This window comes from Cynocephalus volans, chromosome 1 (genome assembly GCF_027409185.1).
Source record: "Cynocephalus volans isolate mCynVol1 chromosome 1, mCynVol1.pri, whole genome shotgun sequence".
Taxonomy (NCBI): Eukaryota; Metazoa; Chordata; class Mammalia; order Dermoptera; family Cynocephalidae; genus Cynocephalus; species Cynocephalus volans.
In genome coordinates, this window is record NC_084460.1 from 56,474,329 (window position 1) to 56,498,968 (window position 24,640).

General features: G+C 53.1%; 1 protein-coding gene across 1 annotated transcript in view; it reads left to right on the top strand.

Annotated features, from left to right (window-relative positions):
* Positions 1 to 16,497, top strand: part of NTSR1 (neurotensin receptor 1) — a 56,598-nt gene extending 40,101 nt beyond the window's left edge. The window contains exons 2-4 of the mRNA XM_063087208.1: positions 10,394 to 10,595; positions 14,763 to 14,853; positions 16,248 to 16,497. Coding sequence (XP_062943278.1) covers positions 10,394 to 10,595; positions 14,763 to 14,853; positions 16,248 to 16,497 — 543 coding nt within the window. The remainder of the gene's footprint in view (positions 1 to 10,393; positions 10,596 to 14,762; positions 14,854 to 16,247) is intronic.
* Positions 16,498 to 24,640: the final 8,143 nt, after the last annotated feature.

Here is a 24,640-nt window from a genome sequence, read left to right on the forward strand (position 1 = left end):
AATACATGCAATTTTTATTTGTCCATCATACCTCAATAAAGCTGAGGAGGCAAAGTAAAAAATATATATATATGTATATTTAAATTTAAAACTTCCATGATTTCTTCTAGTAATTTTATGGGTTCTGTTTTTGAGTGTTAATCTTTTCTCCATCTAGAATGTTTGGGGTGAGACCTCTGTGAGTCAGGGCACGAGTTCTAGGAGGTAAGTCCAATTGTCTTCAGGGAGAAAAGGGATATCTGTTTTGCTCAAGAAACACTGAGAGTCCGGGAGTCAAGGCTGCAAGCACCGCTGGATCCAGGAGCTCCCCTGATGCCATGGGACCCTCCTCCTGCACCTCTGTGGGCTTCATTCTCAGCCAGGTGCTCCCACAAGGTGCAAAAACACGCGGGCGACCACAGGAGTAGCTCCCTGCTGAGCCAGCCCAGCGAAGCTGGCGTCTGGCAAAGGCCTGGGGTGGGTCCTTGTTGGACAGATGTGACTGGCGTGGGAATGCATGCATGGCCTGCATTTGTCCAGTGAGGGCTGCCCGAGGCCTTTTGGCCAGGTCTGGGTGGAGGGGGTGGGAGGCTCCCCAGGGAAGGAGCAGAAGGTACAGCTTCCCGGCGTCTGGCTCCAGCTAGCCACCCAGCACGGCGCTCCAATAGATGCCCTGTCCCCGCCGCAGACGCCATCTGATCACGGCTGTGTTGTCCCATCGGCCGTCTCCCGCCTGACTCCCTCCCATTGGCCTCCCTGTGTATTCGCGTGTCGACGCCAGACTTTTCTCTTCACGGTCGCTTTCTGGTCGCTTTATCCAAGAGCTGGTGAACTGACACCTCCTGTCCCTGGCCACCCACCACTCTTCCTTCCCAGAACGTTGCTGGCTATTCTTAGGTTGCTTTTCCACTTGAATTTTAGAATCGGCATGTCTGCACAATTAGCCGTCCTGTTTTGTTGGGATTAAGTGTAGAGACATGGTGTGAGCAAGTCCTCCTGTCCAGGGCAGGAGCCTGTCCTCCCTCAGCCAGGCTGTCTCTTGCCCCCTTGGCAGCGCTTGCGGCTGTCCCCAGCCACCTTGCATGTTGTATGTTGAACTGTTCCTCTTTGCCTGTTGCAGAGGGTGGCCTGCTCCCCTATTCCCAGAAGTGAGCATAAAGTACAGGAAAGGGGACGCAGGCTGCAGCTGTGAGACCACCCCCGCACCCACCAATCTTGATTCTGCATCAGTCTCCAGCATGGAGGTGTGGGGGAAGCCAAGGGACAGCAACCATCCCTCTGCAAGGCAGCACTGCCCAAGCTGTCCCCATGCGCACGTGGCCCAGTCAGCCGCCTGTGGTCAGGGTAGGCCTGCAGCCTCCTCTCATCCCCTCTGGGAACCTCAGAATCAAGGGCCTGGACTTTCTCTAGCTGGGGGAGCCACTGAGGGCCTGGAGCCAGACCCCACAATCCACCTGCCCACTGCTTCTGGCCCCCGCCACTGGCACCCAGAGAAAGCTATTTTTGCCGCCTGTGCCCAGTGAGGTATGGTATTTTAAATGTTTTGACATTCAGACTCTGTGTTGGATACATTGCTTCTGTTTAAATTATACCAAGGCTGCAGGGACTCACAGGGAATCGGTTTGTTTCCTGACACTGGGCCCGGCCGTCCCCCTGAGCCCCTCCCAGCCTTCAGAGCAGAAAGAGGGACTAACCTGCTCCCCGTCCCCAGGACCTTGTCGTCCTACAGAAGGTGGACCTCAAGCAAGGAAAGTAACAGAAACGAGGGGAGTGGGACAGTCCCCCAGGCTTCCCACACCCACTTGGGGGGAGGACAGGATAGATCTGCCACCCACCTGGGCTCAGTGGCTGCAGGAGAGAAGGGTGCCTGGTGGCTCAAGGTGCCCAGGCAGGGGACAAGAGCAGTGGCCCTGGGGTGGCAGTTGGAGACCACTGTCCTCCTGATGGATCAGAGTGGTCCCCACACTTGCTGTCCTCTTTGCTCAGCAGAACTTCATTCTGATGGAACTTGAAGGTAAACTCAAGCCTCTGAGCCCTCCTGAGTGGGGTCTGGAGCAGCTGTGGGAGTGGGCAGGACATTCGGGGGTGCCTAGGCCAGTGTCCAGAAGAGACCCTGGCACCCTTAGCACTTCTTGTTGACTGCCTGGGTCTCCATGGCCACAGCCCTCATTCACAGGACATGGCCAAGCCTGTCCCCGCCGGGATGGCGTTTCCTGCCATGTTGTTGAGCGGCCCCCAGTCCTCACCGCAGGACACACAGCTGTGCTCTCGGGGCTGACACACCCACGGGTGACACGATGTCAGGAGGGAGGCAGCCTGGAGTCCAGCCCAGGGAACCCCACGCACAGATACCCCAGGGCTTCCTACTAAAACCACCACTGCCAGACCGCAGATCCAGCACAGGCGATTTTTCCAGATGCACTCAAAAGCCTCTGGGAACGTGACACTGTGCAGGAGCACCCCGAGCAGCTCAGCAGGATGGAGCTGCACAGCCCCAGCCCCAACCCCAGGCACAAGGTCACAGCTGCAGGTACTGGCAAGAGAGACACCAACACAGGGCATGTAGAAAAGGGCATTTTAAAAAGAATAAAAAGCTAAGGACGGTTTTAAAACTACTCATGGTGGGCAGATCCTAAGATGGCGGTGGCTGCGGCAGTTGGCGCGGAGTAGCTGAGGTGGAAAAGGCGGCCACTGGGCCTTAGGCAGCCGGGAAACTTGAGGACCTTCCTCTTGCCGTCTCTTAAGGGAGGACCGCTGCTGGTGGCCGGTCGTGGGGATGGACTGCCACTTTGCCCTTGGCAGGAGAGGCTGCCTCGTTTACAGGCAACAGCTTTGAAGTATGGAGCAGGAAACGAACTGTTTCTTAGCTCCAAAAGTGAGTCTCTAAACAGGGAACATGGCGCCGGGGCTGCTGTTGATGCTGCCAGGATCCTGGAGGCCGGGGCCGTGCTGAAGGCGGCCAGCTGCCCTATTCAGGATTCGAGGTTTCAGGCCGGCATAAAAGAAGATTCCTGGGAGCGCCCGAGCTGCGCCACGGGACCGAGTGAGCAGCCCAAGGCGGCGGCCACCGAGAACGGGGACGGTGACAATGCAGAGGCAGAGAGGGAGCCACCCGACCCGGCACAGCCCTGTGAGTGACCCCCGGCCCGGCCCTGCTCGGGGTGCAGACACCCACCCGGCTTCCGCCTGCCTCACCGGGCCACACACCAGCCCCGGGGCTGCCTCCATTTTCTCAGGTGGTGGCAGCTCCGGCCCGGCTCGGCCAAGCCTGTCCTCCTCGCCCGGCTTGGCTCCTCACTGAGCCTTCCCACTTGCTTGCCCTGGTGTGGGGCTTCCCGGGGCCTGTGGGCCAGCCTCCCCTCCCACTCCCTCCACAGTTCTCTGGCGGGGCTGGTGGCGTGGGGCATCCCCAACCAGTGTTGGGAGGGCAAGGAAGTACGGGCTGGGCCGACTGTCACTCCACCACACCCTGGGCACCAGCCCCCAGTAAACTTCCTGTTACCGGGAAGCAGATACTATCTCTGTGGCCACCAGTTCGGAAAAACGCCTAACTGATTTCTGGTTAGGAATAGTGTGGTCGGAGAGTTCCTGAGTTTGCTTGAACCTGCCAGAGAGCTGACTGCAGGCGGGCACCAGACTCGGTCCGCACCGGGGGGATTCAAAGGTGAACTGTGTGCTGCAGGCTCCTCCCCCAACGAGCTCACGCTCTGGTGTGGGGAGATAAGACAAGTACGCAAATAACCGTGATACCAGGAGGAAGGTGATAAGTCCCGAGAAAGGTCTACACAGTGCTACAAAGGCACCCAGAGCGACCGGTCGTCTGCGCCTAGCAGAAACCAGGTAGACATCCTGGGTGAGGCAGAGCCGAGCAGGGTCTTGAAGGCCCAGCTGATAGACGAGGGCTGCAGAAGACACGTCCCAGCCCAGCCCAGTGCGCAAAGCAGGGAGACGTCTGGCTAGGGAGGCGGCGACTCAACAGAAACCACACACCCTGTGGGGTTGCCACTGCGTGATCCAACAGCCCAGGCCAGAGCGCACGGAACAGGGAGAAGTCCTGCACGGGAACTGGAAGCTCAGCAGAGACCACACACCCTGCGGTACCGCCCTGTGATCCAGCAGCCCAGCAGAGTACAACCTGACCAGAGAGGTGGCTCCCCGGAGAGGCCCAAGACCTGAGGCAACCACACACACAAGGCACTAGAGGCCAACTGAGCAGTCACGGAGGTAGCCATACCAAATTGGCAACCACAGCAACATCTTAGTTAGTCAATAGTCTCAAACCGGTGGACTGTGAAACCCCCTGCCACAATGAATAAACATCAAAAAAAAGATACCAGAAATACAAAAAATCAAGAAAGTACACCACCAAAAGTTAATAAATCTCAAACTCTAGATCCTATAGAACAAGAAGCCCTTGAAATGACTGACAAGGAGTTTCGAGTGATAATTCTAAGGAAACTGAATGAGATACAAGAAAACTCAGCTAGACATCATGATGAAATGAGGAAAAGTATACAGGACCTGAAAGAGGAAATGTACAAGGAAATCAATGTCCAGAAAAAAAATGTAGCAGAGCTTGCTGAACTGAAGAAGTTATTCAGCAAAATAAAAATCACAACGGAGAGTTTAACCAGCAGGCCTGTCAAAGTTGAAGAGAGAACCTCTGAACTTGAAGATGGGCTGTTTGAAATAACACAAGCAGACAAAAAAAAGAAAAGAAAAAGAAAAAAGAATCAAAGACATTGAAGAAAATCTGAGAGAGATATCAGACAACCTTAAGCGCTCAAATATCCGAGTCATGGGTATCCCAGAAGGGGAGGAAAATGGAGATTGCATTGAAAACAAATTCAACAAAATAGTGGCAGAAAACTTCCCAGGTATAGGAAAAATCACAGATCTTCAGATCCAGGAAGCTCAACGATCTCCAAACGTATTCAACCCAAAAAGGCCCTCTCCAAGACATGTTATAGTCAAATTGACAAAGCTCAGAGACAAAGAGAGAATCTTAAAAGCTGCAAGAGAGAAGCATCAAATCACCTATAAGGGAGCCCCAATCAGGCTAACATCAGACTTTTCATCACAAACCCCAAAAGCTAGAAAGGAATGGGATGATATATTCAAAATACTAAAAGACAAAGATTGCCAGCCAAGAATACTCTACCCTGCAAGGCTATCCTTCCAAAATGAAGGGCAAATACTATATTTCTCAGACAAACAAAAACTGCGGGAGTTCACTACCACACGACCACCCTTACAAGAAATCCTCAAGGGAGTACTGGGTTTGGTTCCTGAAAAATAACTACCACTGCCATAAAAACCCAAGAAAAATCAAAACCCACTAGTAAAATAAAAATGGCATTCATGAAGAGAAAACAAGCAAACAAAAACGCTATCTACAACCTAAGGAACCAACAAACATAGAAACCAAACAGTAAATCAGAAAGCAAGGAACAAAAGACACCTAAGACAACCAAACAACCAATAAAATGCTAGGAATAAATCAACACCTTTCAATAACAACTCTTAATGTAAAAGGCTTAAATCCCCCAATCGAAAGACACAGACTGGCTGACTGGATTAAAAAGGAGGACCCAACTATATGCTGCCTACAAGAGACCCACCTCACCCATAAAGATTCACATAGACTAAGAGTGAAAGGATGGAAAAAGATTTACCATGCAAACAGAAAAGAAAAACGAGCTGGAGTCGCTATTCTTATATCTGACAAAATATACTTTAAACTAAAAACCATAAAAGGAGACAATGAGGGACATTACATAATGATAAAAGGACTGATCCATCAAGAAGACATAACAATGATAAATATGTACGCACCCAATGTTGGAGCAGCCAGATTTATAAAACAAACTCTGTTAGACCTAAAGAAGGAAATAGACACTAATACCATAATAGCAGGGGACCTGAACACCCCACTGTCAATATCAGACAGATCATCTAGGCAAAGAATCAGCAGAGAAACACAAGATCTAAACAATACTCTAGACCAATTGGAATTGGCAGATATCTACAGAACATTCCATCCAACAACCTCAGAATATTCATTCTTCTCATCAGCACATGGATCATTCTCCAGGATAGATCACATATTAGGTCACAAATCAAGTCTCAATAAATTCAAAAAAATTGGAATTATCCCATGTATTTTCTCAGACCACAATGGATTAAAACTAGAAATTAATAACAAACGAAACTCTGGAAACTAAACAAACACATGGAAATTAAACAGCATTCTACTTAATGACATATGGGTCCAAGAAGAAATCAAGCAGGAAATCAAAAAATTTATTGAAACTAATGAAAATAACGATACATCATACCAAAACCTCTGGGATACTGCAAAAGCAGTATTAAGGGGGAAATTTATTGCATTAAATGCTCACCTCAGAAAAATGGAAAGATGGCAAGTGAACAACCTAACAACTTCACCTTAAAGAACTAGAAAAACAAGAACAATCGAAACCTAAAGTTAGCAGACGGAAAGAAATCATTAAGATCAGAGCAGAACTGAATGAAATTGAAACCCAAAAAACAATACAAAAGATCAATGAATCAAAAAGTTGATTTTTTGAAAAGATAAATAAGATTGACAAACCATTAGCATGGCTAACAAAAAAAAGAAGAGAGAAGATTCAAATAACAAAAATTAGAAATGAGAAAGGCGATATTACAACTGATTCATCTGAAATACAAGGAATCATTCGAGACTACTATAAACAACTGTACGCCAACAAATTTGAAAATCTGGAGGAAATGGATAAATTTCTGGACACACACAAGCTCCCAAAACTGAGCCATGAAGACGTAGAAAATGTGAACAGACCAATAACAATAAAGGAGATTGAAGCTGTTATCAGAAGGCTCCCAACAAAGAAAAGCCCAGGACCAGATGGATTCACAGCAGAATTTTACCAAACATTCAAACAGGAATTGACACCGATTCTTTACAAACTATTCCAAAAGATTGAAACAGACACAAATCTCCCAAACTCATTCTATGAAGCAAACATCATCCTGATACCAAAACCAGGTAAAGATATAACCAAAAAAGAAAACTACAGGCCGATACCCTTGATGAATATAGATGCAAAAATCCTCACTAAAATACTAGCAAACAGAATACAGCAACACATATGTAAAATTATTCACCACGATCAAGTGGGATTCATCCCAGGGATGCAAGGTTGGTTCAACAAACGTAAATCAATAAATGTGATACACCATATTAATAAAGTCAAACACAAGGACCATATGATCATCTCTATAGATGCTGAAAAAGCATTTGATAAAGTTCAGCACTCATTCATGACAAACACCCTCTATAAGTTAGGTATAGGGGGAAGGTATCTCAACATAATTAAAGCCATATATGACAAACCCACTGCCAATATCATCCTGAATGGGGAAAAGCTGAAAGCTTTTCCTTTAAGAACAGGAACTAGACAAGGATGCCCACTCTCACCACTCCTATTCAACATAGTGTTGGAAGTACTAGCCAGAGCAATCAGAGAAGAGAAGGAAATAAAGGGCATCCAGATTGGAAAAGATGAAGTCAAACTGTCCCTGTTTGCAGATGACATGATCCTATATATAGAACAGCCTAAAACCTCTACAAAAAAACTCTTGGTATTGATAAATGATTTCAGCACAGTAGCAGGATACAAAATCAACACACAAAAATCAGTAGCATTTCTCTTCTCCAATAGTGAACATGCAGAACGAGAAATCAAGAAAGCCTGCCCATTTACAATAGCCACCAAAAAAATAAAATACTTAGGAATTGAGTTAACCAAGGAGGTGAAAAATCTCTATAATGAGAACTACAAACCACTGCTGAGAGAAATTAGAGAGGATACAAGAAGATGGAAAGATATCCCATGCTCTTGGATTGGAAGAATCAACATAGTGAAAATGTCCATACTACCCAAAGTGATATACAAATTCAATGCAATCCCCATCAAAATTCCAATGACATTTTTCTCAGAAATGGAAAGAACTATCCAGACATTTATATGGAATAATAAAAGACCACGCATAGCTAAAGCAATGCTGAGCAAAAAAAGTAAAGCTGGAGGCATAACACTACCCAACTTTAAGCTATACTACAAAGCTATAATAACCAAAACAGTATGGTACTGGCATAAAAACAGACACACTGATCAATGGAATAGAATAGAGAATCCAGAAATCAACCCACACACTTACTGCCATCTGATCTTTGACAAAGGCACCAAGCCTATTCACTGGGGAAGGGACTGCCTCTTCAGCAAATGGTGCTGGGATAACTGGATATCCATATGCAGGAGAATGAAACTAGACCCATACCTCTCACCATATACTAAAATCAACTCAAAATGGATTAAATATACACCCTGAAACAATAAAACTTCTTAAAGAAAACATAGGAGAAACACTTCAGGAAATAGGACTGGACACAGACTTCATGAATACGACCCCAAAAGCACAGGCAACCAAAGGAAAAATAAACAAATGGGAGTATATCAAACTAAAAAGCTTCTGCACAGCAAAAGAAACAATTTACAGAGTTCAAAGACAACCAACAGAGTGGGAGAAAATACTTGCAAAATATACATCTGACAAAGGATTAATATCCAGAATATATAAGGAACTCAAACAACTTTACAAGAAAAAAACAAGCAACCCAATTAAAAAATGGGCAAAAGAGCTAAGCAGGCATTTCTCTAAGGAAGATATACAAATGGCCAACAGACATATGAAAAAATGCTCAACATCACTCAGCATCCGGGAAATGCAAATCAAAACCACACTGAGATACCATCTAACCCCAGTTAGGATGGCTAAAATCCAAAAGACTCTGAACAATAAATGCTGACGAGGTTGCGGAGAAAAAGGAACTCTCGTACATTGTTGGTGGGACTGCAAAATGGTGCAGCCTCTATGGAAAATGGTATGGAGGTTCCTCAAACAATTGCAGATAGATCTGCCATATGACCCAGCTATCCCACTGCTGGGAATATACCCAGAGGAATGGAAATCATCAAGTCGAAGGTATACCTGTTCCCCAATGTTCATTGCAGCACTCTTTACAATAGCCAAGAGTTGGAACCAGCCCAAATGTCCATCATCGGATGAGTGGATACAGAAAATGTGGTACATCTACACAATGGAATACTACTCAGCTATAAAAACGAATGAAATACTGCCATTTGCAACAACATGGATGGACCTTGAGAGAATTATATTAAGTGAAACGAGTCAGGCACAGAAAGAGAAATACCACATGTTCTCACTTATTGGTGGGAGCTAAAAATTAATATATAAATTCACACACACACACACAAAAAAAAAAAAACCGGGGGGTGGGGAAGAAGATATAACAACCACAATTACTTGAAGTTGATACGACAAGCAAACAGAAAGGATATTGTTGGGGGGGGGAGGAGAGGGAGGAGGGAGGGAGGTTTTGGTAAGGGGCAACAATAATCAACCACAATGTATATCGACAAAATAAAAGTTAGAAAAAAAAAAAAAAAACTACTCATGGCTGTTGTTCCGTAGCCTCGGGGAGGTGTGCGGGTCTTGGTTCCATGGGCAGCCCATGCTCCAGGCCACCAGGGCCATGTTCCAGCTCTCCCCATGGGTGTCTGTCCATTTACCACTTTGTGCCCATCTTGAGCGGCAGCCCCAGCTCAGGCAGGAAGTGCAGCTGCCGCCCTCCAGATAGGCCATGGTCACCTGTAGCAGGTGCCTGCAAAGGACAGCCTCAGCCCAGAGTCACCGAAGGAGCCAGGCTTGGGCTCAGACAGGCCTGGGTTCTGATCCAGTTCCCGCTACGTCTGAGCCAGGCGGCTTTGGGCCAGACTTCCGGCCGCTCTGAGCCTCACAAGGCCTAGCCTTGTGGGTTGACAAGGAGGGGGTTTGTAGGTCCCCATAAGAGAAGCCACATACTCTCCAATGCTCTGAGAGCAGCAGGGGTGGAGCGGGGGGGGGGCCGGGTGTTTGTTAGTATCAACGTGAACTGGCTATGTACAGGGCAGAGGCACTGGGCTTGGCCATCTGATAAGACAGCCACATGTTCAGTTGAGACATGTCCAGGAACTTAGAGTCCCGGGGCCCTTCTCGCAGCTGGGACACCCCAGAGTTTGAGTCCCCACCCTGTTTACAGGCAGGACCCTGGGGGAGGGGTTCCCTGAGGGGTGGAGTCTGTGAACCTCTTCTGAGCCTGGCGTGGGGTAGGGAGGGGAGCGGGCCTATGTCTGCCACACAGCCTGAGTGGGGCAGCACTTTGTAAACTTGTATTGACTGAGTGCCTCCCACACTCCAGGCCCTGAACCCCCAGCGGGTGTGGCAAGTGCCCAGGGCAGGTGGGCAGTGCCTCCGGCTGCCCAGTCTGACAGCCCCTTCTCTCTTGCAGGTCAACACCTTCACGTCCTTCGTGTGCCCCATGGTGCTTATCTCGGTCCTGAACACCATCATCGCCAACAAGCTCACCATCATGGCCCACCAGGCGGCCGTGCAGGGTGAAGTGTGCACAGCAGGGGACCCGCACAGCACCTTCAGCATGTCCATGGAGCCTGGCAGGGTCCAGGCCCTGCGGCACGGCGTCCGTGTCTTACGTGCGTAGACTCTGGACCCCTGGGGGGTGGCAAGCTTTAAAGACCTGGGGTGGGGCAGTTGGGTCCAAGACCCGGGGGGCCAGCTCCCCCTAGGGTGGGGGGCCGCTCTTTGCTCTGTCCCTTCATTCACTCATTCATTCATTCACGTCTGCTGAGCACCAGCTCTGGGCCAGCCTCTTGCTCTCAGACATGGGGGCAGCAGGGGCAGGGGTAGCCCTACACTCTGGGGGCAGCAGGATCCCACGGAGGCAGGGAATGCACACACCAGGTGCCTTCAGACAGAGGTGAGCACGAAGAGGTGGTGAAGCCTCGTGACTCGATCTGGCAGCCACAAGGGCTGCTCTGAGGAGGTGACATCCAGCCCAGCCCTTCAGGACTGAGCTGCAGGCAGAGGGACGGGATGGTGCAAAGGCCCTCTGGCGGGAAGTGCTTGGCAGGAAAACTGGGGCAGAGGGGGCAGGCCCGGGTCTTGTGGTCCCCACAGCCCTCGGGAAGGGGTGGGATTTTTGCAGGTGTGATGGGAAAAGACTCAGAGATTGAAAACGTTTTATCTTGAGACCCATGTGCTGAGTTTGTGTTTGACCAAAGCGTGAGGATTGGGCTCCGTCCCGGTCCTGGCACATTCTCAGGACTCATTTCAGGGCATGGCTGGGTCACAGGTGAAGCCTGGGGATCTTGGCTCCCAACCTTCCCTATGCATGGGAATAACCGGGGGGCTTTGAACGCTGTGGTCACCAGCTGTCCAGTGCCATTGGTGAGGCCCAGGAGCAGCCTGTGCACAGTGATAGACATTCTAACAGGGAGTGCTGGAGACCAGCCCCCATCACGGGAGAACATGGGTGGAGCTTACACGTGTGGCTGTCCTCCACAGTGTGTCCTGTCCCAGCCCCCTAGACCCCCCACCTTTTGCCTCCCACCAGCCCAGCAGCTCTCCCAGCTACCGAGAGAGAGTGCGCGAGGCCTGGTCCTGAGGAGGGGGCCTGAGGGTGTGGTCAGAGGGGGCTGGGGCTGGGAGTAGAAAGGGGTGTCCCTGTCCCCAAGTAGAGCTGTCCCTGGGGATGCCCTTGGTGGAGACACTGTCAATGACACCTGCTGGAGCTACACCTGGGCTCAGGCACGTGGGAGCAGCTGCATCTGTTGTCCTGCAATAGAGTGCCAGGACCCACCCTCCGGGGTCCACCCTCCAGGGCCCACCTTCCAGGGGCCACCGCTGGCCCTTCTGGCTGAGCTGCCCGCCCATCACTGTCCGCCCATCGCTGTCCTGACTGTGGCCCTGCTGTCCCCCTGGCTGTCTCCTTGGCAGCAGAGATCAGGCACCCAGAGAGAAACAGGGGTGGCCCCTGCCTGCCCCGGGCGAGGACCATCAGGCAGGTCAGCCCTGCAGGGTCTTGGCAGGTAGACGTCCCTCTGCCTGCCCGTCTATCTGTGCCCTCGGCAGCACGGGGGCAGGGAGGGTGGCCCTCTGGCTGCGATTCTTTGTATTTGTGCTGTCGACTCCTGGTTTCGGCTGTGTAGAGCAGGTTGCTGGGCTTCCCCTTGCCCAGCCATCACCCAGGTAAAGACACTGAGGCAACAGGGGCTCGGGGCCCTGACCTGGGCCAGCACCATACAGGGTGGCCACTGTAACGTCTGCCCCACAAGGGCTTGGGCCCAGCACCAACTTCCCCGGAGACCCAGCTCACTGCTGGGGCCTTCCGAACAATAACAAGTTCTGTGCAACATCATGAAGAACCGATCCTCCTCCATGTCCCCGTGGGGTGGGGCTACAGCCCAGTCTTCCTGGGACTGAAGGGCCCAACAAAGAGGGTGAGGGAGACGGGAGCAGAGGCAGAGAAAAGCCACGCCCCAGGGGACCCTTCCTGCCCTTGTCCCAGCTCTAGTCTGCCTGGGACGGACGCCCACCTCCTCCCAGCCAACCCTGCTGTCCACGCCCCAGGCCAAGAACCTCGATGGGGCCTTCGGGTTGGCTCTTCACTGATGGTTGCTCCAGCAGGGGACACTCGCACTTGCTGCTTCCCATTCACGAGAAGTTTCCTCAAAATGCCAACACTCCATGCCGCCTACCCTGCACCACCTCTTGTGGCAACAAAAACCACTGCTGGCCTCAGTCCCCGCCAGCCAGAGCTGACTGGGCAGAGAGCTTCCAAGGATGACCCCCTGGCTGCCAGGACACCTGGGCATCTGCTTTCTCCGTAGAGTCCTGACCTCAGCCTCCTTCTCAGACCAGCACAGCCTCAAACCAGAGAGCCCGAGGGCCCTGCAGTCCGGCCCTGCGACCTTGCACAGTGATCAGCGGCAGGACCAAGCCAGAGCCCGGGTCTCCCATACCACAGTGCTGCCCACATGGTCCCCCCCATAAAGCCCACTATCTCTGGGCACTGGGACCCTCTGCTAGGAGAGAGTTTCTCAAGTGTTTTGAAGGTTGTTTTCGTTTTTAATCGTGGTAAAATAAACACAGCATAAAATTCACCACCTTAACAATTTTTAAGTGCACAGTTCAGTGGCATTAAGAACATTCACAGTGCTGTGCAGCCATCACCACGTGCGTCTTCGGAACCTTCTTGTCTTCCCAAATTGAAACTCCCCCCGTATCAGATGTTAACTCCCTGCCCCCTCCCCCCAGCATCCACCATTCTACCGTCTGTCTCTTTGGATTTGACGACTCCAGGGGCCTCATTCAGTGGAGCCACACAGTGTGTGTCCTTCTGTGACTGGCTTATTTCACTCAGCATGCTGTCCTCGGGGTTCATGCATGTTGGAGCATGTGTCAGAATGTCCTCTGTTTTTAAGACTGAATAGTATTCCATCGTATAGACAGGCCCTGTGTTGTTCATCAGTTCATCTGTCACTGGACACTTGGGTCTCTTCCACCTCCTGGCTGTTGTGAACATGGATATGCAAATCTCTCTTCAAGACCCTGCTTTCAGTGCTTGTGGGTACAGACCCGGAGGTGGAATTGCTGGATCACACAGTAGTTCTATTTTCAATATTTCGAAAACCAGCAGTACTGTTCCCCACAGCGACTGCACCGTTTCATGTTCCCACCAGTGGCGCACAACAGTTCCAAGTTCTCCACATTCTTGCCAACACTTGTTATTTTTGTTTTTTCTGACAGTAGCCATCCTAATGGATATGAGGTGGTATCATTGTGGTTTTGATTTTCATTTCTCCAGTGATTAGTGATACTGAGCATCTTTTCATGGTTTTACTAGACATTTGTAGACCTTTGGAGTAATGTCTAAGTTCTTTGCCTATTTTTGAGTCAGGTTTTTTGTTTTTGTGTTATTGAGTTTTAGGAGTTCTCTATATATTCTTGATATTATCAGATATGTGGTTTGCAAATATTTTTTCCCTTTCCCTCTGTTGATTGTGTCCTTCGTTTGTTTTTGGTGGCTGACCAGTACAGGGGTTGAACCCTGGACCTTGAAGTTATCAGCATCTCGCTCTCACCAACCGAGCTAACCAGCCAGCGGTTGTGTCCTGTGGTACACAGCTTCTAATTTTTATGTAGTTCAATTTATCTGTTTTTTCTTTTGTGACCTGTGCTTTTGGTGTCATACCCGAGAAATCATTGCCAAATTCAATGTCTTGAAATTTTTATGTTTTCTTCTAGGAGTTTTATAATTTCAGGTCTTACATTTAGATCTTTAATTTACTTTTGAGTTAATTTTTTCATATGGGGTTAGGTGAGGGCCCAGCTTCATTCTTTTGCAGGTGGGTATCCAGTTTTCATGACACCATTTGTTGAACAGTCTTTTCCCCATTGAATGGTCTTGGCACCCTTGTTGAAGATTACTTGGCCATATATTTGAGGGTTTATTTCTGGCCTCTCTATTCTGTTCTTGTGGTCTCTACATCTGAATTTTTGCCACTACCACACTGTTTTGATTACTGTAGCTTTGTGGTAAATTGTGAGATCAGGAAGTGTGAGACCTCCAACTTCATTCTTCTTTTATAAGATTGTTTTGGCTATTCACGATCCCTTGAGATTTAATACGAATTTTAGGATGGATTTTTCTATTTCTGAAAAAAGCATTATTGGCATTAGGTAGGGATTACATTGAATCTGTAGGTTGCTATGGGTAGCATTGCGATCTTAACAATATTAAGTCTTCCAATCCATGAACACGGGATGTCACCCTGAGGCTGTGTCTCTCTGTGTCTCAGGCGCTGTGGTCATTGCCTTTGTGGTCTGCTGGCTGCCCTACCACGTGCGGCGTCTGATGTTCTGCTACATTTCAGATGAGCAGTGGACTCCGTGAGTACCGGGAGGCTGGGAGCCTGGGCAGGTGGGAGGTGTGGCAGGGCAGGGCACTGCTGAGAGGACCAGCTCAGGGGCAGGGGTGGACTGAGTCCCTCCCAGCAGACCCCCACCTCTGGCTTCCACAAGGCTGTCACTGGGGCCCAAGAGAAGACTGCAGAGGGACAGATTCAGAGCAGGGGGAGATGCCCACAGAAAGGTCCTCAGCGAGTACAAGTTGGAGCAGAAAGGAAAGTAGGTCCTAAGATGGTTTCACATAAGGTCTTAAGAAGACAAGAGGGGATGGCCCTGTTAGGAGGTGTAGGAAAGGGTGCACTCCTGACGTGGTGGCAGCTGTGGGGGGATCCTAGGCCACCCCCAGGACTCAACGCAGAGCTGCACTCACGGCTGTGACTTACACAGCAGGACACATAGCTGAGTCAGCAAAGAGAAAAGATGCAGGGGGCAAAGTCAGGGGAGACCAGATGTGGCTTCCAGAACCTCCCAGTGAGTCTCACAGGACAGGCTTCATCCCCCATCATGAGCTGTGACAACAGGTGTGGATTGCTGTCAGCCAGGAAACTCACTGGAGACTCAGCACCAGGTTTTTATTGGGGGCTGGTCGTGAAGGCACGCACTGCCAGGCATGCACCAAAATCCCAGCCTCCCAGAAGAGAAAGCAGGTGTTCAGCATAAACCCATTGTTTGCACAAACGGTTCAGGCACAGTGAGCCTCTCCTGTTGGAAATGGTGGGAGCCCTCACAAAATCCAAGTTGCTAGATGCTGACCAAGAGCCGCTGTGGGATTCTGCACGGCAGGGCTGCCAGGCCTGAGGGTAACAGGTTCTTCTAGAGTAAGAAGTAAGCGCTGGGGAGGGCATATCAAGGAGGAGAAGTTACAGGGAACAGAGTACAGCCCCAAGAAAGGTTTCTGAATCCCAGGGCTGCCCGGGGCAGGGGTGCTGCCTGGTGGGGCTGCCTGTGGTTTAGGCAAGCAGGCTGATGAGGGCATAGCCCTCAGTGAGGTGAGCAGGCTCCTGCCCTGGCTATTGGGTTAGCCAGGACCAGCCAAGCGCTACAGCCCTAGGATGCAGGGACTCTGCACAGGACCCTGAAGGGCGGTCCAGGTGGGCTGCAGGGAGAGGTGGAGACCGGGGCAGAGTAGAGAGACCACACCCTGCCTAAAGAAGAACAGCGCCCGGCAGGAGTGCAGCGGGACTTCCAACTTCTTGAGAGAGGCCGGAACCCTGGATTTGATTATGAAACACCCCACGTAAAAAATTCTCAATTCATTTTTAAGTAGTGTCCCAAGCCACCATGTCTGCTGGCCGCCGCTGGCCACCGCTGGCCACGGGCTGTCCCTGTGCATGCATCAGGGCCCGGCGGGGGTCTGAGCACCTCTGTCCCGCCAGGTTCCTCTACGACTTCTACCACTACTTCTACATGCTGACCAATGCGCTCTTCTACGTCAGCTCCACCGTCAACCCCATCCTCTACAACCTCGTCTCCGCCAACTTCCGCCACATCTTCCTGTCCACGCTGGCCTGCCTCTGTCCCGTGTGGCGGCGCAGGAGGAAGAGGCCGGCCTTCTCCAGAAAGGCCAACAGCGTGTCCAGCAACCACACCTTCTCCAGCAACACCACCCGGGAGACGCTGTACTAGGGCCTGGTGGAGGCGGCGGGAGGCCGGGAGGAAGCCAGTCTCTTGGCCTCACCCCAGGACACTCAGAGCAGCAGCCCCCGCCCAGACCCTTGATGGGGTCAGCCAGAGGCCAGTCTGAGGCCTGGAGGCCACGTTTCTTCTCAGCTACCCTCCCCACCCCCCTCTACTCTCTGAAAGCCAGAACAAGAGGTTGTTCCTCTCCCTGATCCAAAATAGTGAGAAGTTAGTGCCCAGTGAAAGGCAGTTTCCTCTTCCCAGACTGACGGGCGCTTAGAGACAAGGGACTGAGTGGAGCGCGTGGACTGGGCCGTGGTGACTGGGCTGCTGTCATCAGTCTCTGGGCGCCCCGCTAGCAGGACTACTGGATGCATGAATGAGAGAGAGAGGGTATGGGGCTCCGTCCCGCCTCTGTCCAGCTTGGGGGAAAGTCCAGCACTAGCTCCAGCAGGCACTGTGGCTTGGGCCTCCCAAGGCAGTTCCGAGAAAGCCCCTGATGCCTTTTTTCAGGCCCGCAGGGCTTGGGGCTACCACTGGGGTGAGTTGTCCTTTCCTGCTGCCCTCACCCAGGTGGCCATGCCCCACAGGAGGACTGTGTGCCCAAACAGTACAAAAAGGGGCCGGCCTGGAATTGCCTAGACCCCAGCTTCCCCCTCCTCCTGGCCTGTCCCCACCCAGGCCACGGCTCAGGGGCTCTGTGGGGACACCATGCGGGAGGGGGCTCAGACCTCGGCCTTGCAGGCCCCCACTCTGGTCTTTCGGGCTTCACATAGGGAATGCCGAGTCAGCGGTGCCTGGCCTCCCCCACTGCCCAGGTGGCCAGGGCAGGGGTGAGCTCCCATGTGCTCCTAGTCCAGCAGCCAGGTTCACTGGCTTCAGGGTGGGCGCCCTGAGCAGGGTGATATTGGCCAGGGATGATGGTCCTGGGGCCACAGGTAAGGAGTGTGCCGTGCACCCAGGCAACCAAGCTGGTGAATGTCGCCAGTCAGCAGGTGGCCGTCCAAGCTCTAGGCACCAGAAAAGCAGGCACCTCCTTGGTCTCCAGGAGCTGGTCTCCAAACAGGAGGCTCTGAGAAGGCTGCCTGAGCCCAGGAAGACAGGTACCAGCACGGGCTGCCTTGGACCTGGGGGCAGAAAAGTCCCAGGAAGCAAAACTCAGCCTTTTTCAGAGGAGGTTTTCACTATCTTGGGGCATCCTTTGCCCAGAGAGAAACGAGTTGTGGGCAGATCTCCTGCATGAGCAGTATTGAATCGGGACTCTGGGGACCTGGTCAGGAGCTGGTCAGCCACTTTCCTCTCTCCAGACTCAGTTTCCCTATCTGTAATATGGTGAGTTGAATGCTGTAGTATCTGCCACCCTGCTATGAATTGGTGTTATCTTAACCCCACTAAATCCTTCTCCAGCCGCATGATCCTTCCATACACCAAGAACAGGGCCCAGGGGAGTGGGGCCCACTTGCTGGGCTTCCTGCCAAATGGTGCCTCCCAAGATCCTGGTTGCCCAGGGAGACGCAGCTCGCCAGGGGTCTTTCCTCCCCCTGGACCCTCCCCCTGCTCTGGACAGGGGGGTTTTGCCCAGAATGGTGGATCCAGAGGTCAGTGCAGTCCCACCCCTGCTCAGTGAGTAAGCTCAGAGTTCAGCAAACTCTCAGGCCCCTGAGGCTGGCACCAGGCACTGGGCTTCTGAGTGAGGACTTGGACTTGGGGCCAGACAGTCCAGCCTCAGACCCCACCCTGGGGTTCCTGGACCTCAGGCATGCCACGATTCCTCAGAGACTCAGTTTCCCCAACTAAGATCAGGCACAGTCATCCACCCTCTTGTCTGGATGTGACTGTCCTGGAGGATCCAGCCCAGGACACACAGAAGGATGGTCCCGGATGTGGGGAAAGGATCGACACCCCACTGCCCAGACCCTCTGTAGATGCAGGTGGTGTGGGGTCTGCCAGGGCAGGGTCTGGGGCTGTAACCTGACGTCCGCTTTAATGTTGTGGTCTGCATGTGCCTGTCTGTGCTCTCAATGTAGGTAGGGACACGTGTCTATGCACCATCTGTGACACCCCCATTCAGCGTCGCTAGCTCTCAGCCGAGTCTTATTGAACTCAGAAAGCTGTCTGAGTGCGGTGAGCACGTCTGCCTGTGCAGTCCAGAGTCCTCGTGACTGCCCTGTAGTGATGGCAAAACTCTATCGTTTCAAATGTTGCTCACATGCCCTCAGGCGACACACCTGCCCCTCCCCGGCCTGCTGCAGCGAACAAGAGCACCACTCCCACCCCACCCCCACCCCCGCATGTCTAATAAAGGAGGTGGGACTCCAGCTCTTTCTGGTGTGCTCATTTTAAGGGCAAAGCCAGCTTTTCCCATAGTGGCTGACCCTGAGAGCCGCAGGAGGCCCATCACCAGCAAGTCTGTCAGGGTGGGGTCCTGGAATGTATTTCCAACTAGCCTCTTGTGCCTCAGGATTAGCAGCACCAGCTCACCTGCAGAGCAGCAAAGGAAATGTTTGCTTGGGCTGGAGCAGTCCAGGAAGGCTGCCTGGAGGAGAAGGCGGGTGGGCCAGTGGGAGACAGACCCTGAGCAAAGGAAGGTGCAGGAGTGAGGGGGTCTTCCTGGGGACTCGAGGAGCTCAGAGTGGCGAGAAGGGGGAAGGACGGGTGCTGGGGGAGCAGGAGGAAAACAGAGGAGGCAGGTTAGGGGATCAAGGGTGCAGGAGACAGAGGGGTAGGGGCTTAGGGCCCCTGTGCTCAGGAACCTTCCCTGGTCCTTGCTTGCTGCAACGGCCCCAACCACATCCAGCCCAGGTTCCAGGGCCCTCGTGACAAGGAGCAGCCCTTCCTGAAGGGGGTCTTCTTAACTACCCCCCCCTGCAGCTCAGGGCCCTGCCTGTCCCCCAACCTCCTTCACACCACAGCACACTCTGAAGTCACATTCTGTGTTTGCTGTTTTTGTGCAGGGGGCACAGGGCTCCTTCCTTTGGGCAGTGGGATGGAAGCTGGTCTGGGAAGGTCTAGTGAGGGTGGGCAAAGCAAACTGTACCCCAAACCATCTAAAGGGCCCTGGCCACACACTACTGGGACCTGCCTTCCTTCCAGCACCCCCATGCTCAGATCCCACCCCCAGCACTCCACGCTCACCCGCCTTCCCAAAGGGGCACAGCTCTGAGCTGCAGACCTTCACCATGACACCTCCCCATCCCAGCTCCTCGTCAAGTTCAGCCTGTCCTTATTCATGTTAAAGTGTTAGTGGCTGCAGCTTCTCCTCATTGTAAAGAGCCCCTACCTTCATCCAAAGGGCAGTGGAAACATGGGGCACCCCCCCTACTGAGGACAAGCCCCACCTGCTGCTACGCCTTCCCAGCTTGGGGGCAGGGTCTTGAGAGAGGACTCCTGAACCCCTAATTCAAAAGAGACTGCAGGGTCTCCCATGAGGCTCCTCTGAGCTCAAAGGGCTCATTGTTGAGGGAAGCCTTATGCACCTTGACAGAGGGACATCGGAGGCTGCGTGAGAGTCGGGAGAGCCCAGCCTGTGCACCCCTGTGCTGTGGCACGGGGAGATGGCACTGCCCACGTGGAGCCCTGGGAGGCAGCACAAGGCCCACGGTGCGCACCCCGAGGCTGCAAGCACGCGCTGGGTGAGCAACCTGTGCAGACCTCCAGGGGAGAAGGGTAGAAACTTCACCCCCCAAATCAGAGCAGTGAATCCTGCACCAGGGCCTTGCACCTGCCCCATCTCTTGGACCCTGAGGTTTCTACATCCAGAGCCTCCTGGGGTCCACTTTGTCCGCTGGGATCTGCTCTGCACCTCTCTTCGTGGCAGGGAGAGGTGATGTGGGGAGAGGCAGCCTGCTCTGGTAGCCATCAAGCCCGTCCAAATGGGAGCATTGGGTGTATTGGCCTCTGACACCCTTCAGGAAGCTGACCAGAGGGCTGGCCAACAGCGCTGCAGGCCCCACAGGAGACCCTGGGCTTCCATGACACTGGTCAGGCAGAGGGCAGCGCTGGTGTGGGCAGGGGAGGGTGGGAGACGGGCGAGCAAACAGCGTGCAGCTGGAGCGGGGGCCACAGCAGGAGCCCACGCCCCTCCCGCGGAGAGCCCGCCCCACCTGCCCAGGCCTCACAGGTGTTCTCAACAAGCTTCTCCCCAGGCAGTGGACCAATAGGCATTTCTAAACTCTGTTTAAAACTTTTAAAATAAAATTCTCAGATTTTGGACAACACAGTTCTCCTTAAAGTAAAAAAGTCTGTGTCCGAGACCAGCAAGAAGTAATAGTTTGTGGTGAGAGGTCGGCCCTTGTCCTAGTGGGTGGCAGGCGGGGGAGTGCTGGAAGACATGTGGCTGGGGACAGGGTACACAAATCGTGTCCACTTACACAGATGTTCAGTGGTGTCAGTGGTCACACATGCACACCAGCTTTACAAGAACTGAAAACCCAGCCACCCCTGCTCCTGAGCCACCCTGTGCATCTCCCCACCGGCAGGTGGACACAACACCCACCCCCACGAGATGCCTTATGAGCTGGGGGGTGTCCCTACCTCAACCTCTCCTGCTCCACCTGCCCAGCCTTCCCCTCAGCATCCCCAAGGCTCCAGCCCAGCCCCGATCAGCAGAGCAGAGGCAGAGCCTCTTCCACAGTCAAAATGCTGCCTTGGGGGTCAGGGTGGGGAGATGAGATGGAAAATGTCTCCCCAGAATGCAGGCCTCAGAGATTCCTCTGCCCTTCCTCCTGAGTCCCCTGGGCAGTTGAGGGGGCTGGTTAACAGCAGAACCTCCAGAGTAGCCAGTTCCCCAGGCCTGGCCCAGCCCACGCATCAGAAGCTGGGGCTGGGGAGCAGGAATCTGCATCTTTAGCAATGTCTCCAACACAGTCTGATGTTCCCTGAGGTGTGAGGACCACCCCATACCTTTTCCATCCTTCCATTCATTCATTCATTCATTCATTCTTTCACCCACCCAGTGCCCCAAGGGGCCTGGCCTCCTCAAAACTGGCTCGGACACCGCTTTCTGACTCGCACAGGGATGAAGTGAGAGGTTCCAGTGCTCCTGGCCTCTGCAGGGGAGTCTCAGGACTGCCACTCGCTCTGAGGTGCAGGACACTCACTGGCACACTGCTCCGGGAGGCACATCGACATTGACGAGAACCTCAAAGGAATGAATCTCTCATGGTGGAATCCCAGGCCAGCATGGAGAGTGCCCCAACCCCTGGCCACACCTCAATGCCAGCCCCACCACTGCCATCCACTTAAATGAGCCCCTCCCCACCTCACGACCGGCTGCCAGTGCCATCACTAGGCAACAGGGGAGGGCTAGGGAGATAATTCTATATGTTTTAAGCACATTTGAAAAAGAAAAAACCAGCTGCAGCCGCTGGCAGCCTGGTCTCCCTCCCCCTCATGCCTCCAGCCCCTCTCCCCCACCACTCCCTGCAATTACGATTCGAATTTCAGTTCTTATCAGAACACCATGGAAACCACGTCCAGGCTGAGTTTATGAAAGGAAGGATGGGAAGCCAAGAGCACGGGCAGAGGGGATGGCAGGAAGCCCTGGCCAGAGCAGAGAGGAAGGCAGGCAGAGGGAGGCTACCGCCCTGCTCCATGTGCAGAGGGCCCTCCCCAGCACACGCACACCCACGCACGTGCACACACACACATGAGCACACATGCACACCCGTGAGTGAATGCACATGCAAGTATGCATGTGCACACACACACACGGTGCACACCATGTGCAAATGAGACTGCATGCATGGAGTTCATGGACCACGAGCATGGAGTGCATGCATACATGCACACACATGAACACTCCCAGCACACACGGGGCCTCCCACCCACCATCAGGGCCTTGTTCCTTGGGTCAATGAGACATGCTGGTTCTCACGCTGCTGGTGCAGCTCACGAGGAGAAGAGCAGAGCCAGTAGGGAACTCGGGAAATCCACAGCCAGGCTCAGGACCAGGGCCAATTCCCCAGGACCTGAAGCAGACACCCCTCAGCTCAGTCCCAGTCACCCCTAGCTCAAGACTGACAGCCCACAAGGGCCGGTCTGCAGCTGGGCCCGGGTCCTTAGTGAGGAGGGCAGGAAACCCCTGACTCTCAGCACACACAGGAGCTGCATCTACAGCTTGCTGGACAGAGGCCAGACCAGGGATACTTCAGAGAGTGCTGCCTCCCACCCACTCTGTGGGTCCCCCACCCCAAGAACTATACAACACCACATCTCTCAGCAGCCCTGTCAGGATGGGGTAGGGCCCTCAGGAAGGGGGTTCTGTGGTCAGGCCACAATGCTGTAAGTATAGCAGTGACAACCAGGGAGGGACACCAGCAGCAACCAGGGTGTAGACATTGCAGTGGTCCCTGGGACTGTGCCCAGGGCTTCTCTGGCCACAGAAGGGCCCACCGGGGTTCAGGGAAGGATGGATATGCCAGCAGCTTAAGCCCCCATAGCAGCCCTCATCCCTCATGTGCCAACAGACAGGAGTTGGATAAACACATGCTTCCTCCCTGCCCAAGGAGAGGTCTGCGAGTTGTCTGGCAGGGACACCAGCCACTGCCCTCATGTGCTCTCCTTCCATCCCTCCCCCTTCCCCATGGCCTCCCTTCCTGGGTCACCTCCCCAGTAAATAAATGGCTTACATTCTAACCTTGGTCTCAGGTTCTGCTTCCAGGGAAAATGAGACAGAAAGTCAGGCAACAGTCATAGGCAAGGGGGTGTGAGGATGGGGACCAGACGCCAGCACCCAGGGGCAGATGCCTGCATCCCCTCACAAGTGCTCAAGCCGTCTTGGGTGGTCCTCGGGGAGGTGCTCTGTGGCTGGATCCCGAGCAAGGGTCTGTTGCTGACCGTGGGCTGGGGGCTGCCAGGGAGAAAGAAGGAGAGCAAGCCAGGAAGTTCGGGCCCGAGGACCGGCTGTCCTTTGGGCTTTAACTCGTCCTCACTCTGCCAGCCAGTATTTACTTTTCAGAGTCCTCGGTGGTGGCTCTCTGTATTTCATCCAGTGTTCAGTTGCAACCTGTGGGAGAGAGAATCTGCCCAGGGCTAATCCATCTCAGTCAGAGCTGTCCGTCTGCAACACGCTTTCAGCTTCCCGATCGTCCGTGTCTGAATGTCGAGAGCTGCCCCAAGCCCTAACCCAAACCCTAACCCTGATCCTGACTCTGACCCTGACCCTAACCCACGCAGGGCATGGATGATGAGCGTTTAGGTGGTTTCCAATCTCACGTTCCCCAGCAAGGACGAGGAGCATGTCTTTCACTGTGTGTCACTTCCTGCAGTGGCATTGGTGTTTCTGCTCGAGGGTTTATACATTTGTGATTTTGTTGCTATTGCCAAGTACCCTCTGCAGAGTTGAGCCAGCCCTCGAGTCCCCCTGGCAATGAAGCTTGCAATGAAACTCTTCTGCTCCCTTTGAGGTTTCTGGCAGAACCCATGACCTTCTCCCATTGCTACATTAGTCACCAGGAGCTTGGAGGAAAGTTTGACCCTCAAGTTCCATTTCCCACCATCTGTGAAATGGACATGTCACTCGACACCGCAACCCTGGCACACACACCTCTGCCAACGAATCGGCTTCCACACCCCACCTGTCCTCGCTGCTCAGTGGATTCTGTACTGGAGTGTTTGTCACAGGCAGCAGAACAGCTCTGGAACAAAAGGAGGCTCTGAATGATGCATGTCACTCATCTGCATGGATTAGGGGAACCCCAGCTCCAACCACATCATCTGAGCACCACTTGAAATGACTCTCTCGCATCGCCCTTCCCATCGGAGGCTCCCTCGGTTTGGCAAGCCCTGCCCAGAGCCAGGTAGGGGTGGCCCAGTGCAAAGACTGGATGGAGCTGGTTCCCGTCCCTGCTCTGGAGCTTCCTGGGTGTGCGGCGTGAGGCACGTTCACCCCCGGGTCATTGGGAGAAGACGCGACACATTTGTATGATGGCAGCTGCTGGCTGTTCTTGCTGACATGAGATGTGCCAGCTCTCGCGGGCTGAATCCTGAAATGTCAGAGCTACAAGGCAGTGTAGATGGAGCTGCCTCCAGGGAGGGCACGGCACGCCCAGCACCTGAGGCTGCAACAGGACCTGCTTTCCCTCCTGCACTTGACCACGGGCTTGCCTGCTGTGCCTCTGCTGCACACGGGGCAGGGACTCCGCGCCTC